At 64.7% G+C, this 14,303-nt stretch overlaps 1 protein-coding gene across 22 annotated transcripts in view; it reads left to right on the forward strand.

Moving 5' to 3' along the window:
• FBRSL1 (fibrosin like 1) overlaps nucleotides 1-14,303 on the forward strand; it is an 84,275-nt gene that overhangs the window by 53,709 nt on the left and 16,263 nt on the right. For 14 of the 22 annotated variants that reach the window (XM_064578142.1, XM_064578137.1, XM_064578152.1 and 11 more), the window contains exons 5-6: nucleotides 303-332; nucleotides 3,037-3,237. The exons of 2 other annotated variants lie outside the window; for them this stretch is intronic. In XM_064578142.1, coding sequence (XP_064434212.1) covers nucleotides 303-332; nucleotides 3,037-3,237 — 231 coding nt within the window. The remainder of the gene's footprint in view (nucleotides 1-302; nucleotides 333-3,036; nucleotides 3,238-14,303) is intronic. 6 more of the 22 variants (XM_064578155.1, XM_064578153.1, XM_064578149.1 and 3 more) reach the window with 1 other exon arrangement.

A 14,303-nucleotide genomic window follows, 5' to 3' on the forward strand; every position in this document is an offset into this window, starting at 1 on the left:
AGCTCTCCCAGGATGGGGTGACGCTGCCCCTCGTGTAGGCCGGGGTGAGGAGGAGGCTTAGTGGCTCACTCTGGCCCCGGTGTCTGTCCTGCAGTGGGTGCACCTGCCTGGCTGAGCATGCTTCTTTGCCTCACCTCTGCCTGGCCCGCCTCACAGAGCCCTTCACCGAGCATCTCGCTGGTGCTCTGACCTCCAGATCCCTCCCAGGCCCCCCAGGCCCCCTCGCCCGCGAGGCCCCCCTCCACAACCCTGCCACAGGGTGCTACGGGGCGCTGACTCTCCTCTATCTCTCTCCCCTGCAGTGTGACAGCGAGAGCGAAGGGGACGACAAGGTAAGCCCCCCACACCTCCTCCCGAGACCTCCACCCACGGGGGTGCAGGACAGGTGGCTTCCCCACACGTCCAGGCCCCGTCTCTGCCAGGGCTCCCTGGGATGGGGGGCACTGTGGGCAGAGCGGGGGCCCTACTCTGGGTAAGCCCCCCACTTTGCAGGCTGGGGCCGTAAACATCACCAGAGAACTGACTTCCACTAATAGCAGCAATGTGTTAGCTCCTCCTAATTACCCTCCTTTTCAGGAGCAATGCAGTTCCCGTTAACTCAGGATTTATGCACTTGGAGGGTTCAGCTCAGGAAAAACCACAGCACAGGCCTCCCTGGGGCCCTTGGCCCTGGTCATCTGCTGGCCACTGTGTGTCCTGTGGGGAGCAGGGAAGAGGCCGCCCCGAGCTCACAGCCCAGCACTGACTGTGCACCTACTGTGTGCTGAGCTCCGTGGAGGCAAACTGCAGCGGGGGCGAAGACCCTGAGAAGTGGCAGGAGTGACACAGCCGGGCCCAGGCCTGGCACTCACTCTCTGCTTGTCCTGAGGCCCCGGGGGGCAGGAACTGTGAGCCCCCCGATGCATCCAAGGACCCCAAGGCATAGAGAGGGTGAGGAGCCTGCCCGAGCTCACACAGCTGGCCCCCACAGTCCTCTGGGGTATGTGACCCGCGTAGCTGGGAAGAGTGGTAGCTGGTGGTGAGGCTGCAGGCGATGAGCACGCCGAGGGGAGGTGCCGAGTGGGTGAGGAGGACGAGTGTCCAGGCCAGGGGACAGCATGTTCCCCCATGCTTGTCGGGAGGCGGGTCCACTGCACACTGGCTTCTAGGTCAGTTTTGTGGAATGGAGCGAAGTCCCATTGGGAGGTCTGTGCGCACACAACCGTGCTCCTCGCTCACCTGCTGTGTCCTGGCCTGCGTTGGGCAGGTGCTGTCCAAGGTGTGGACAGCCAGACGGCCCCTCTCGGCAGACATACGTGAGCAAGCATGGAAAGACAGGCCTGCGGAGGATGCCCGGGGGTCCAGGTGACCAGCCTCAGAGCCTCGGGAGGGGTGGGGATAGGAAGGGCCAGGGGTCATCCGTGGCGGGGGAACAGTGGTGTGGATGGGTGAGGCCTGAGCCCCCGGGTGTGCAAGGGAAGAGTCCCTGCCCTGGATTCTTAGGAGGGCCAGAGTCTGAGTCCCAGAGCCCCCTGCCCGGAGGGACTGGCTAGGGTCTCTGTTGGGGCTCACTCCTCTGCTGTGCCAGGTGCAGCCACTTGGCCCAGACCCCCCTTCAGGCTGCCACTGGGGCTTGTGGCTGTGGGTCCTGGGAAGGAAGGCAGTGGCCAGAGTCAGCCTTCCCCATACCTGTGTGCTGGGCCCCAGCCATGGCCACAGTGAGCGGTCTGCGTGGGTGATGGGGTAGCCCAGCTCCATCTCAGGGCAGGTGGGAGGCCAGACCACCCCCATCCACAGCTTTAGTGAGGCCAGGGCCAGAGGAGAAAGCAGAACCGCCTCCACGCCCCAGTGTCCCCACCTGTTCCACGGGAGATGGAGACATGTCTTCCGAGCCACAGTGGGCTCTGAGTCAGTTAATACGGAGTGAGTAAGCCACAGGCAGCTCCCGTTTGTGGGTGGATAGAGCCGGAGGGTGCTCCAGAAAGCCCCTGTGCTGGAGAGAGCCAGGAAGGGGCACAGGCCTCCTCCCTGGTCACCCAGGTTTGCCCTCCCACGAGTGCCTGGGTCTTCTGTGACACTGGGGTGTATCTCTGGGCGGCTAGGGATGGAGGCCAGAGGCCAGGCTGAGACCCCATGCAATTGACCATGGGTCAGCATGGGCTGGCCAGGTGGGCACTCGGGCTGAGCCCCAAAGCTGCGTGATTGTGGGGAGGTGTCAGGGCTTCCCGGAGAGGCTGCCTGGGGCAAGGGCTCCCTGCCGGATAATTTGCCAACCACCACCGATGGGTCGTGCCTGGTCAGCACTGGCTGGGTCATGGTGCCGCACCAGGCTCTGTGTGGCCGCCTGGGCTGCCCCCCCGCCCCCCACCCTCCCCCCGGCCCTCCGTACCTCTCATCTGGGCACACACAGCCTCTCCGCTCATCTGCTCACAAGTCTGCCCCCGCCAGATGCAGAGACCCATACTGCCCGCACAGCCAACTCCCAGCCCTCAGTCCTGCCGTCCAAGGACGGACGCCAGCTCTCGGCCACACGGCCCCACGCTGGTTAGAACCTGCGTTTGACTGCTGTAGTGGAAACTGGAGTTAGCAGTGGCTTAATAGAGGGTTTGTATTTCTCACCGAGAAGCCCAGCTGTGGGCCCTCCAGGCTGGCACGGCCTGTGCGTGGTCATCAGGCTCCTGTCTGCTTGGCCGTCCTTGGTATGTGGCTGCCCCCCCACCCCCTTGGCCCATGAAGGCAGCTGTAGCACCAGCCACCCCATCTGCATCTCACCTCCCCACACCACTGCTCATGCAGAGTGAGTGATCACCTGTGCGGCGAGCCAGGGAGAACGTTGGTGCGAAATGTCCCATGGGGGCCAGAGCAGAGGGAGAGAGCATGAGGTCAGAGAGGCCACATTATGTAAACCGTAGCAGGAAGCTCAGGTTTGTTCCAAGTGCAGTGGGGAACCGCTGTCCCAAGAGGTCCCTGTCCCTCCGGGCTGCATGGGGACACTAATTACACACCGTGTGAGGTTGGACAGCAAGAGAGACCTGAGTTCCTTCTGCCTCCCTCTAGCCAGGCTGGGTTCCAGGGCTTCCTCCCAGCCCATCAGGAAGCAGGTGCAGCTCCGAGGGGTGCAGTGCCCGCTCATCCAGAGCCGCCAGCCTTCCTGTCCTCCCCCACCCCAGTCCAACTGACCTGCCGTGGGGCCAGCCCCCTCCCAGGAGCCTCTGCCCTCTGCAGCTCCCCACCACCTTTCTCCAGGGATACAGCCAGGTGAGGTCTTTTGCCCCTTCCAGAAGGAGCTGCTCAGGGGAGGAAGGCCACGTGTCTCCACAGTGTTTGCAGGATGGCAAAAGCCCTGATTTTATAGAGCTAGAAGAACATGGGAATGGGAGAAAGAGGCATCCCCCTGCAGCATGCCCTCCCCTGGGGCCCAGCCACCGTCCCCCCACAGCATGCCCTCCCCTGGGACCCGGCCACCGTCCCCCCGCAGCATGCCCTCCCCTGGGGCCCATCCCCCCACAGCATGCCCTCCCCTGGGGCCTGTCCCCCCACAGCATGCCCTCCTCTGGGGCCCAGCCACATTCCCCTGCAGCATGCCCTCCCCTGGGGCCCGTCTCCCCGCAGCATGTCCTCCCCTGGGGCCCGGCCACTATCCCCCCGCAGCATGCCCTCCCCTGGGGCCTGTCCCCCCACAGCATGCCCTCCCCTGGGGCCCAGCCACCATCCCCATGCAGCATGCCCTCACCTGGGGCCCGTCCCCCTGCAGCACCCCCTCCCCTGGGGCCCGTCCCCCTGCAGCACCCCCTCCCCTGGGGCCCGTCCCCCCCCCCCCCCGCAGCATGCCCTCCCCTGGGGCCTGTCCCCCCACAGCATGCCCTCCCCTGGGGCCCGGCCACCATCCCCCCACAGCATGCCCTCACCTGGGGCCCGTCCCCCTGCAGCACGCCCTCCCCTGGGGCCCGGCCATAGGGTGCCTCCCAGACCATCACTCAGCCCTGGGGCACCCGTGTGCTACACAGAGGTGGAAGGAGCTCCCCTTGCCCCACTCCTGGCTGCACAGTGGGCTGGAGACAGCAGGGCTGCTCTGGACCTGTGGTGAGGCAGCTGGACGTGCAGGTTGGGCAGCTCAGGGCCCTGGGTCTGGGCGCTGGGGAAATCGTGGGAGGCAGGCCGTCCCCAGGGAGGCCTCCCCCCGGACAGGGCAGCAGGAAGACCCAGGCCCCCTCTCTTCCAGCCAGTGTGCTCCTCCCAGACCTGCTAGGGTCTGAGGTCAGATGCCCCTGCAGCCCACCCACCCCTCGCCCACTGGCCTTGGGCTATGACACACCGGGAATGGTCCACGTCCAAGACATGGGCACCCGGAGACCAGCAGAGCCTCTGTCTACCTTGCAGCCGGCCCGGAGGCTGGTGTGTAGACAGACAGACAGACAGGAAGACCTCTGTCGCAGCCCCTCCTGAAAGAGCAGGCTCCACCCGTGGGTGCCCCATGCTGGCTCTGCAGGCCCCCCAGCCTGGCCCGCCCACCCCCCAGCCCTGCTCTGGGCGCCGGCTGCTGGTGGGGAAGGCAGCCGTGCTGCCAGAAGGCTCAGGAGCCAGGCAGCCAGATGGCCCCTCCACAAGGCTGTGGTTGGTGTCTAACTGCTTTTTTATTGGGAAAATATGGGGTGAAAGATTGTGTGGGGCTCGTTAGGCAGCCTCCTGGGCCTGGACTGGCCGCCATCTGCCCCAGTGGCCCAACCAGGTGGCTGCTGGGCTAGTCCTCCTGCTTGCTGCCTGTGGCCACTGCGCTCTCTCAAGGGATGTGGGTCTGGCCGGCCCGTCTGTCAGACCCCCTGCGAGGATGAACCCCCAGCGCTGGGCCTCTGCCGGCTCCCGAGCAGCAGGACCAGGAACGGGGCCGGCAGGCAGCTGGCCAGCCGGGAGGGGCCGGGGTCCCCCGAGGGCACCAGCACACTTCCACGGCCGGCCCATACCCTCTGGACTTCACTTTTCTCTCTGCTAAATGGGGGTCCTGGGGGGGCCTGTGGTCTGGGGTGGAGGCGAGAATGCCAGCCACTGGAGTGAGCATCTGGACCCTAGGAAGCAGGTTTGGGGCTGCCTGAAATGAGGTGAGTGGGCAGTCGCTCCTCCCCCGGCCAGCCTTGCCCCGTCTGTGTCCTGTCCCTACAGTGGATACACACTCAGGCCCAGGCTCCCCAATGCCTGACTGGGGTCCTCCCCGCACCTGTTTTCTCTCTGAAATGAGAGGTCCACCTCCTAGATCCCTGGGACCTGCGAGGAGAGGGCACAGCAGAGCACACGGCAGCCCAGGGCTGGAGCTCCCTGCCCTCCAGCCAGTAACCCTTCAGTTGCTGGACCATGTAGGATCCGGGGTCAAGGAGGGCTGATGCCAGGGCAGCGCCCAGTGTGTGTCCTAGGAGGCTGGGGCCTTCTGAGGACGTGCCCTGCACCCCATCCCTGCAGGAGCTCCCTGCTCAGTGGGCTTCCCCCACGTGTCTCTCCTGGACCCACTCCTGGGAACACCTGCTCAGAAGTCTGTGGGAGGCTCTCCTGTCCCCTCACCCGATGTCCTGCCTCTGCAGGTCAGTTGCTGTGGGGACGATGGTGCAGGGAGCTCCTTAGAGAGGTACAGGCCAGGTGCAGGGAAAGCCTCGTGGGCATGTGGGGGCAATGAAGCCAACCACCCTCTGAGCCATGAGCTTTGGCCTAGGGATGCTGAGCCCAGAGAGTGTCTTCCCATGGGTCTGTCCAAGGCAGGGCCTCGGACCATTGCATGCCGAGGGTCCAGATAGGCGCTGGGTGTGGCAGGTGGGTCCCAGTGAGGACCATCAGCTCACTTGGCCCCCGATAACCCTCCAGAGTGGCAGCTGTCCTGCATCCTGTTCCGAGCACGGCTCCCCAGGTTGTGGCATCCCAGCAGACGGGGTGCAGGGGTGGGGGGTGGGATTAGCACCTACTGTGATAAATTGTCACAAACTCGGTGGCTTAAAACAGTTCAAGTTTTATAGTTCTGGAGGTCACAAGTCTGAAATGGGTGTCATGGGGCCCAAATCAAGGTGTCAGCCTCGCTGGTTCCTTCGGGAGGCTCCAGGGAGAACACAGTTGCTTACCTTTCCAGCTTCCTGGGCTCTGACCCCGACTCTCCTCCTCCCTCTTGTAGGGACACTTATGGTCACATTGGGTCCACTGGGGCCCTCCAGGCTCACCACCTCCTCACCAGCTCCTTCACCATAACTGTAAATCCCTGGGCCCCTTAGGGTGATGGACATATTCTCAGGTTCTGAGGATTCGGACATGGATGTCGTGGGGACCACTGTTCTCCTGCTGTGGCAGGGGGCTAATGTCTGGGTCTCAGGCCATGGCACATGGTGGACAGTGCTTTCTAGGACCAGGGGCCCAGAGGAAGCAGGTCAGGGTGAGGGAGGTGAGAGAGACCAGGATGCTTTGGGCTGCAAGTGACCAACAGTCACCTCACAGGAGCCGGAGTGAAACGGAGCCTGGGGACAGCAGGCAGGAGGGGACGATGGGTTTCCCTCGTGCTGGGATCCTGCCGCCGCAGGGCGCCGCGGGGCCCCACTGATCTGGGCCAGCCTCCCCCTCCCCCTCGAGAGCGTGTTCGCATGGCCTTGCCTCCGTGAGTGCGCACAGCTCCAGCTGGAGCCGGCCGGGGCACATGTAGACGCTCCACAGGGAGAGGAAGTCGGGGGGCGGGGGGGGTGCTGTGTTCAGCAGGAAGCAGAGGTGCTGGGGTCATGGCCTGCATGCAGGGCAGGACTGACTGCCCCTTTCCAGCTCAGTGACACCCCAGATGGGGGGCCTCTGTCCCTTCCAGAGCTAGCTGCGCGGCCCCCATGCCTGACTGGGGTGGGGGGCTTACAGAGAGGCCGTCTGTCTGTTGGGCTGCTCCCCCTGTGGCTGGAGGGGTCACAGCCCCTCAGACCCCCCCTGCCTGGCAGACCTCATAGGCCTCGCTGGGCTGGGGGCTTCCAGCCTGGTGAAGGCTTGTGGGTGGGTGGTCCTTACCTCCAGGGCAGGTGGGGGCACGGTGGGAACCCCAGGGTCTTTCAGGGCCAGGTGTATGCTGAGCACACACATAAGCAGGCCAGATGCTCTCGGATGCAGTGAGGGCCTGAAGACAAGAGGGATGGGTGGGGCATGGGTCCGTGGGGGTCGAGACACCCCCCCCGACTCCCAGGTGCCCACCTCCCTCCCTGCTCCACCAGCTCAGTGCCACAGCCTCAGGTGGTCCGAGCCCCCACAGCCACCCTGGCCCCACCACAGGCTTCCGCCCCTTGGGGGTCCCCCCCGCAGGACCTGGGGTGACTGTCCCACTCAGCCCCATCCCACCCCTTCCCCATCCCCAGAGGGGAAGGGCTGAGAGCCAGGCCTGCCCGCCACCTCCATAAGAGTACTGGGCCACCGCGGGAGCCTTAGCGAGACATGCCTTCCCGCCCGCACACGCGTGCGTTCACACCACACAGTGCCGTTACACGGATAGATGCTCTGTGTGCACACACCTGCACGTTCACGGGCACCCCTCAGCCCTGTCCTCAGAAAGCCCAGGGGGCTCATGGCTTCTGCTTCGGACTCCAGCTGAGGATACCTCACCCCCGGGACGGGCTGGCAGGGGGCCTGCCCTGCCTCACTGGACTCCAGCGCAGGTCAGACCATTTACACAACAGGAACGTATTCCGCCATGGTTCTGGGGCCTCGAGGGGAGGGTCCTTCCTGCCTCGTCCGCCTCGTCCAGGTGTCCCTGGCTTGTGGCTGCATCCCCCGTCTCTGCCATTGTCATGTGGCTTCTCTCTGACTCCTCCTAGAGGGACAGAGTCCTTGGGTTTAGGGCCACTCTGATCTAGGATGATTTCAAGATCCTTGTCTCTCTCCCTCTCCCTCTCTCTGTCTCTCTTTTGCGAGAGGGAGGGGGAGAGAGAATCCCAGACAGGCTCCACACCCAGCGCAGAGCTGGGCGCAGAGATCATGACATGAGCCGAAATCAGGCAACCTGAGATCCTTATGTTCGTCACCCCTGCAGAGACCCTAATCCCACATATGGTCACATTCTGAGGTTCCGGGAGGACATGTCTTCTGGGGCCACCACTCAGCCAGTGCGTCAGGCTGCGCCATCCTGCTCGTGTCCACCTCCATGTGGCTGCCACGAGCCACATGGCTGCCACGGTCACGGCATTGAGGACGGCAGATGGCCTGGGGCCTCCTCCCCTGGGACCGGCAGCCTTCAGAGCCCTCTAGCCCAGCTCAGCATCCTGGAACTGCTCTCCCGGTGCTGCCGGGCCCTCCCTCCAAGTCTTGCCACAGGGTTTTCTTAATTCTGTGAAATCCACGTCTTTGGCAGCGTCTAGACCGCTTCGCACTGAATTAGCATTTCCCGGTCGGTGAGGAGGCAGCACTGGCCGTTTGAGCGGGGTCTGATTCCACTCTGTCAGCCCATTAGTGGGGTCTGTGGGTCTTTCTGGCTTCGCTTCCCTCCCAACACTGGGTGCCGGTTAGCGAGGGCCCTCCCTGAACCCTGCCCCCACACCCTGGCCTCCGCTGAGCCCGCCAGGCCACCCCCGTGGGGACCTTCCGTGCGAGGCCACACTCCCACCACGGCCAGGAGAACCAAGGCCAGGAGCGGGGTCCATGCTGGGCGGTGAGGGATGGGAGGGCACTCAGGCCCAGCACCCCGGCCCCCTCCCTGAGAGCCCCAGCCACAGCCACACTCCCACAGGGCCCTGACCTTGGTCTCAGCAGGTGTTCCTGTCACGCCCGCAGGCCTTCCTCACCTGCAGACTCTGCCTCTACTTACCCCCAGAGAGGCAGCCTGGGGGAGGGGGCAGGCACCTCCCCTGGTGCTGCCTGGGATGACAGACAGAGGTACAACATTCTCCGTTGAGTGTGTGTTTCCCTGGGAAGCCCCTGTGCTCCCCGACCGCTGCCTTCCTCCTCCTCTTTGTCTGCCCCTCTGTTCCCTTCCGGATTTTGCACCTTCTCAGATCTTCCATGTCACAGCTACCTGCCTTTCTAAACACAGACAGGCCTGCCCTGGGATCCCCCAGCTGGAGGGGGACGCAGTGCCCAGCTCAGAGGTGCTGTCTCGAGGACTGTCAGTGCCTCAGGGTGGCCTTGGGGACCATGCTTGACATGAAGACAGGCTTCCCTTGGGGTCTGGGGCTGCAGTGGGTGGGGGCACTCGGTGACGTGGCTGGGCTGGGGCTGCTCCCCCTTGGACGGCACGTCTGCAGGTGCCTCCTGCCGGTGCTTAGACTGGCCCAGCAGAACCTCTCGGCCCCCACCTGCTATCCCCACCCCCACTGGCTCTGCCAGGGGTAGGGTCTCTAGCCAGCTGGGGGAGAGTGGGTGCAGCCTGGCCACCAGCCTGGGTCTCTCCTCTGTAAGAGGCACGACAGTAGAATGCACCCCTGGGGGGCCCTGAGGATTCAGAGCTCAGTTAGTGAGGAGTACCCGACTTGGTGTATGTCTGCCCCCGGGAGGGTGGGACCTGCCCAGGGTCACAAAGAAATGACAGAGCTGCGACTCCACCAGGGCCCCTGTCCACTGTCGTCCCCTCCCCCTGCTCCTTCCCCTGCAGGCCCCTCTAGGCCTCAGTATCAAGCCCATGGTGGACAAGAGGGACAGCAGGGCCCCATGCTGGCCCCTGGCCGACCTCCCCCTGCAGAGCTCCCAGCTCCTGTAACCACGGCCACCTGCCACTCTACTGGAACAGCCCCATCTCCATCACATGAGAGGCCCCCCACTATGCCGCCTGGCTTATCCCAACAGCTCCCAGCTAGGCCCATTGCTCCCCACCCCCCACCCCAACCTTATGGTGGATCCTACAGAGAGGGTCTTAAAAGAGTTTCTCTCCTGCCTAAACCTGGAGCCACATCCTCTTGCTCAACACAAACACCCAAGCGCCCTTGAGTTCCTGCCAGGTTGCTCCTTCCTCAGGACCTTTGCACTGGCTGCTAGCCGTCCAAGAAGGGCTCTTCCCCAGAGATCCCCTCAGCCTGGTCTGCGCAGAGGCCCTGGTTGGAAGGGCCTCCCTGACTGCCGCTCAGAGCAGCACATGATCACCTTGCCCGTCCAACTGCTGTACTCCCACCCCATTTGTACATGTCTGGCCTGACTCCCGGTGTGTTTGCCAGTGGCTTGCACGAGGCTGTAAGCGGGACCCAGGCCTGCTGCTGGGCATTTGTGCGCCGACATGGGGGGGGCAGCCTGTCATGCCCCAAGGGCTGGTCTTTCTGCACTCCATCCCCTCATCGGAGTCCTGGATACAGACGTGGGGGTTCTGTGGCTGCTGTGGCCAACTTCCGCAAACTGGCGGCTGCAGACAACACAGACTGGTTATCTCACAATTCTGGTGTTCTGGTTTCCATGGGCTTAAGTCAGGGTGGGGCCAGGCTTGTCCCCCTTCCCTGCCTCCTCCAGCTCCCAAAGACGCCCACATTCCTAGCTCCTGGCCCTTCCTGTGTCCACAGCCAGCAGAGTGGCATCTTCCCATGTCCTTCCACTGGTAAGGACTGTGATTACACTGCCCCCCATCATCTGCCCATAGTAAGGTCAGCTGGTTAGCACCCTTAATTCCACTCTGCCGTGTAGGGTAACTACTCAGACTCCTGGGACAAGGGCACGACATCGTTCAGAGCTCTTAGGCTGCTGGGACACCCCACTGCATGAACGTCTTTCCCCTTGGCTGCCAGAGGCCTTGGAGCCAGGGCTGTGTGCAGGAGCTCATAACCCTGTGGGGTGCGGTGTGGCGGCTGAGGAGGCCCACAGACACCCCCCTGTGAGGCAGAGACTCCTCCCCAGCCCCCGATTTTCCCAGCATGTCTTGGCTAAGCCCACAGAAGCCACAGTCCTGCTGGGGTTCACGTCCCGGCTCTGCCACAGACCAGCTGCATGACCCCGGACGGGTCACATCGGTCTCTACCTCCGTTGGTTTTCTCGTCAGTACAGTGGGGGTGACGGGGTGTCCTCAGAGGATGCAGGCATGAGGGCCCAGCGATTTCACAGTTACAGGGCATATAGCGTGACATGTGACACGCAGCTAGTGTTTGCTGTTTTTATGGCAGGCAGCAGCAGGACCTGGGGGCACGGCGTTAATGTGGCAGCAGAAGGGAATACGTGTATTTGGTACATAATTCAAGCAGAACAAAAGGACTTCAGGTCCCCACCGCGAGTGGCGCTGCTAGCCGTTTCTTCTGGACCCTTGGAGATGAGCTGGGTCCTATGCAAATGTGTCCATTCGTGTGTATTTAGCCCGCGCACGGGATCCTGGAGCTCGCAACCACGGGTCTCTGGGAACGGCTACGCAGCGCGCTCCCCAGTGTGGACCCGGCCACTGATTCTCGCAGCCTGGGGCAGGTGTTTGCAGGTTCTGACCTGGGCTTCTAAGCCAGGGGTCCCTGGACGCCCCACCAGAGCTGGCCTCCTGGTGCCCCCCGAGCGTGTGTTCTGCGTGGATTGCCGCACAGCGCGTTTCATGATAGGAAGCTGTACCCCGCCTGTGCGCTCTGGAATGGAGGGTGCCGGTGCGCCTGGCTCGGTGTCCGCACATGCAGGCGTTTGCAAGGGGCGGTGGTTCGCCCGGATCTGCAGTGGGCTTTCGCCCGCCGAGCGGTGCGTGCCCCGCAGTACCCGTTTGCGCTTCCAGTAACTGGACCGTTCCCCACTCTGCGTTCGCGTTTCGCAGATGGTGACACCGAGCCCCAGGGAGGGCGGGGCTTACATCGTACGGACGTGCGAGCTCTGTCATCTTTCCTCGCCGCTCGGTGACTCAGTTTCCCCCTCTGTAAACTGAGCGTAGGAGCCGTGCATAAGTTGTTGCGAGTCGGAGGGGGTCGGGCCCATAAAGAGCTCAGCACAGCGGGCGCTGCGAGCGCTGACCTCGTGGCGGAGAGGGAACATCCAGGTTCCGACCGGCCTGCGGCCCCGCGCGGGCAGATCCGCGCCTCGGGGCTGGATTAGTCGGGCCTACCCGCGCCCCGCCCCCGCCCCGCCCGCCCGCGTTCTCGCCGCCGCCTGCGCGCCCGCCAGCAGTGCGCCCGCCGCCGCCGCCGCCGCCGCTTTCTCCGGCCCTCGCCGCGCCCGACGGCGCCGGGGGCCCAGCGCGCCCCGAAAACCGCCCAGAGCGCGCCGAGTCGGCGCGGCCCGCGTGCGCGTCCCCGGCCCGGGCTCCGGCTAGGCAGGGCGCGCGGGGAGAGGGGCCGCCTCGACGGGCCAGGGTGGCGGGGGCCCGCGCTCCGCCGCCCGCGTCCATGCCGCCCGGCTCCGGCTCCGGCCCCGGCCCGAGGACTAGCGGCAATTGCCTGCAGAGCCCGTCACACCCGGGGCGCCCGCGCGGTGAGTGCGCGCTGGTGGCTCCGGGGAGGGATTCGGGACTTCGGGGGCCGGGGACGAGAGCAACCGCCCCCTCCAGAGGAGCGGGGCTCAGGAGAGGCCCCCGGCGCTCTGCCCACCCCGTCTCTCCCGGGAGCCAGGCGCGCGGAGACCCCGTGTCTCCCCGGCTGCGCCCCCGCGGCCCACGTGGCGGCCGGCGGGCGGGGGTGCATCCCTGCAGAGGGTCCCGGGCCTTGGCCAGGGCACTGGGGGGGCCCTTGGCGGAGGCGGGGCCGGGCGTCGTGGGGGACGCGCGCTTTTGTCTGCGCCCCGGCGGGGGCTCGGCCACCCCGGTTCCCGGCGCCCTCCGCGCTCACCTGCCCGGAGTTGGAGTTCTTTGTCTGGGGCGGGGCGCGGCCGGCGGAGGCTGTGCCGCGTGTCTGAGCGGAGGCTGCCCCGCGGGTCGGGTCCTCGAAGACAAAGCGCGCTGTGACCTCCGCCCGCCGCCGGGATTGTGCACCCTAGGGGAGTTAGTGCCGGCCGTGACACTCTCCCTACCGGGCGTGCCCCCTCCACCGAGACCGTGAACCTGCAGCCCGGGCACCTCCCACCTGTATTTTCGCCCGGAGTGACCCCTTTCTTCCGCCCCCACGCTGGCTCAGCGCCAGGTGTAGAGACGATGTGGCTGCCTGGGTCACATCCCAGTAGATGGTCTTCGGGAAGTTATTTGCACAGGTCTGGTGGCTGCCCTGGGGCTGCCCACCCCCCTTGGGTCTGCTGGCCAGCTCCAGACCCCTCCCCGTGGAATGGAAGGAGCAGAGGGACTGTGCTGCGCGAGCTCCAGCAGGAGCGTCTCTTTTCGTGCCCGCGGAAGGGGGCTGGCACGCGGGCGCGGCCCCGCAGCGGTCTGAGGGTGCCTGCCCGTCTGTTCAGAGCCTTCCCAGGTGGGCATGGCTGCGCCTGGCCAGATGTCCAGGCCTCTCACTGTGGTCCAGGAACCTGCCCGGGTCCCTTCCCAGAACCCCTGCAGGGACTCAGGTCCTTCAACTTCCCCAAGCAAACTTTAACTTGGGCCCTCCGTGGCATTGGGGGTGGTGGGGACTGGATGGACCTGGGAGAGTGCCTTCCCTCCTGCCTTTGCCAGGCTGGCATCCAGGGTGGGGAGTGGTGGGGAAGACACCCCCCCCCCCAGCCCCTCCACTGTTCCCCTAGAATTTCCAAGTGTCTGGGGCGCCACCTCCTGGCCCCTACTCAAGCCCCAGGCCTTGAACTGAACCAGCATGGCCTTAGGTGAACTTGCTCCCCCTTCCCCCCAGGCTGGGACCAAGAGGAGTCGTGCCCCACAGAACACACGAATTTTCTCAGTGCCGCCTCTCCGCGTTCCTTTCTGATACCGCCTTGTTCCGACAGGAATGGCTGTGTCAGAACAGGGGCCTCGAATGGGGTTGGCGCTTGGGGGCCCCCCCAGCTTCCCTTTCCCAGCCCAGACTCCTGGATGGTAATGGCAGCTGGGGTGGTGGGGCCTTGAGCTCGTTCATGTGCTCTGCCGAGAGATAAGGAGCCCCTGGCCGTGGCGCTGAGCTGGGGACCCTCGAGGCTGCTTGCGCAGTTAGCACCGTCCCTTTGGCCCAGAGGGCCTGTCAGCACAGCAGATGATGAAGACCTTAAGGGGCCGCCTCATCAGAGGAGACGGCTGGCACACAACAGCTCCTCTCATCGGTGGCAGTGCCCACGCACATCCAGGGCAGCTGAGGCAGCCAAGCAAGAAAAGACTTTCAGACCCGTGCCCTGGTGCTGGGGGCTGTGGGGGAGGTGGGCCTCACACAGCCTGGCAGGATCAGGGACAGATTGCAGTTGGGGGCACTGGGAAGACACTGGAGTGCTTGAGTTGGGGGGTGACCTGTTCTGATTTGGATTTAAAAGAGACTCTTGGCTTTGTGGAGAATTCATCTGTGGGCATGTTAACAAGCCCAGGTAATGAGAACAACAGAGCTGTCACTCGGGCGCTGCCGTGT

Source organism: Mirounga angustirostris, unplaced genomic scaffold, assembly GCF_029215605.1.
Source record: "Mirounga angustirostris isolate CCGP_5_RB_7025 unplaced genomic scaffold, mMirAng1.0.hap1 SCAF_14, whole genome shotgun sequence".
NCBI classification, from domain to species: domain Eukaryota; kingdom Metazoa; phylum Chordata; class Mammalia; order Carnivora; family Phocidae; genus Mirounga; species Mirounga angustirostris.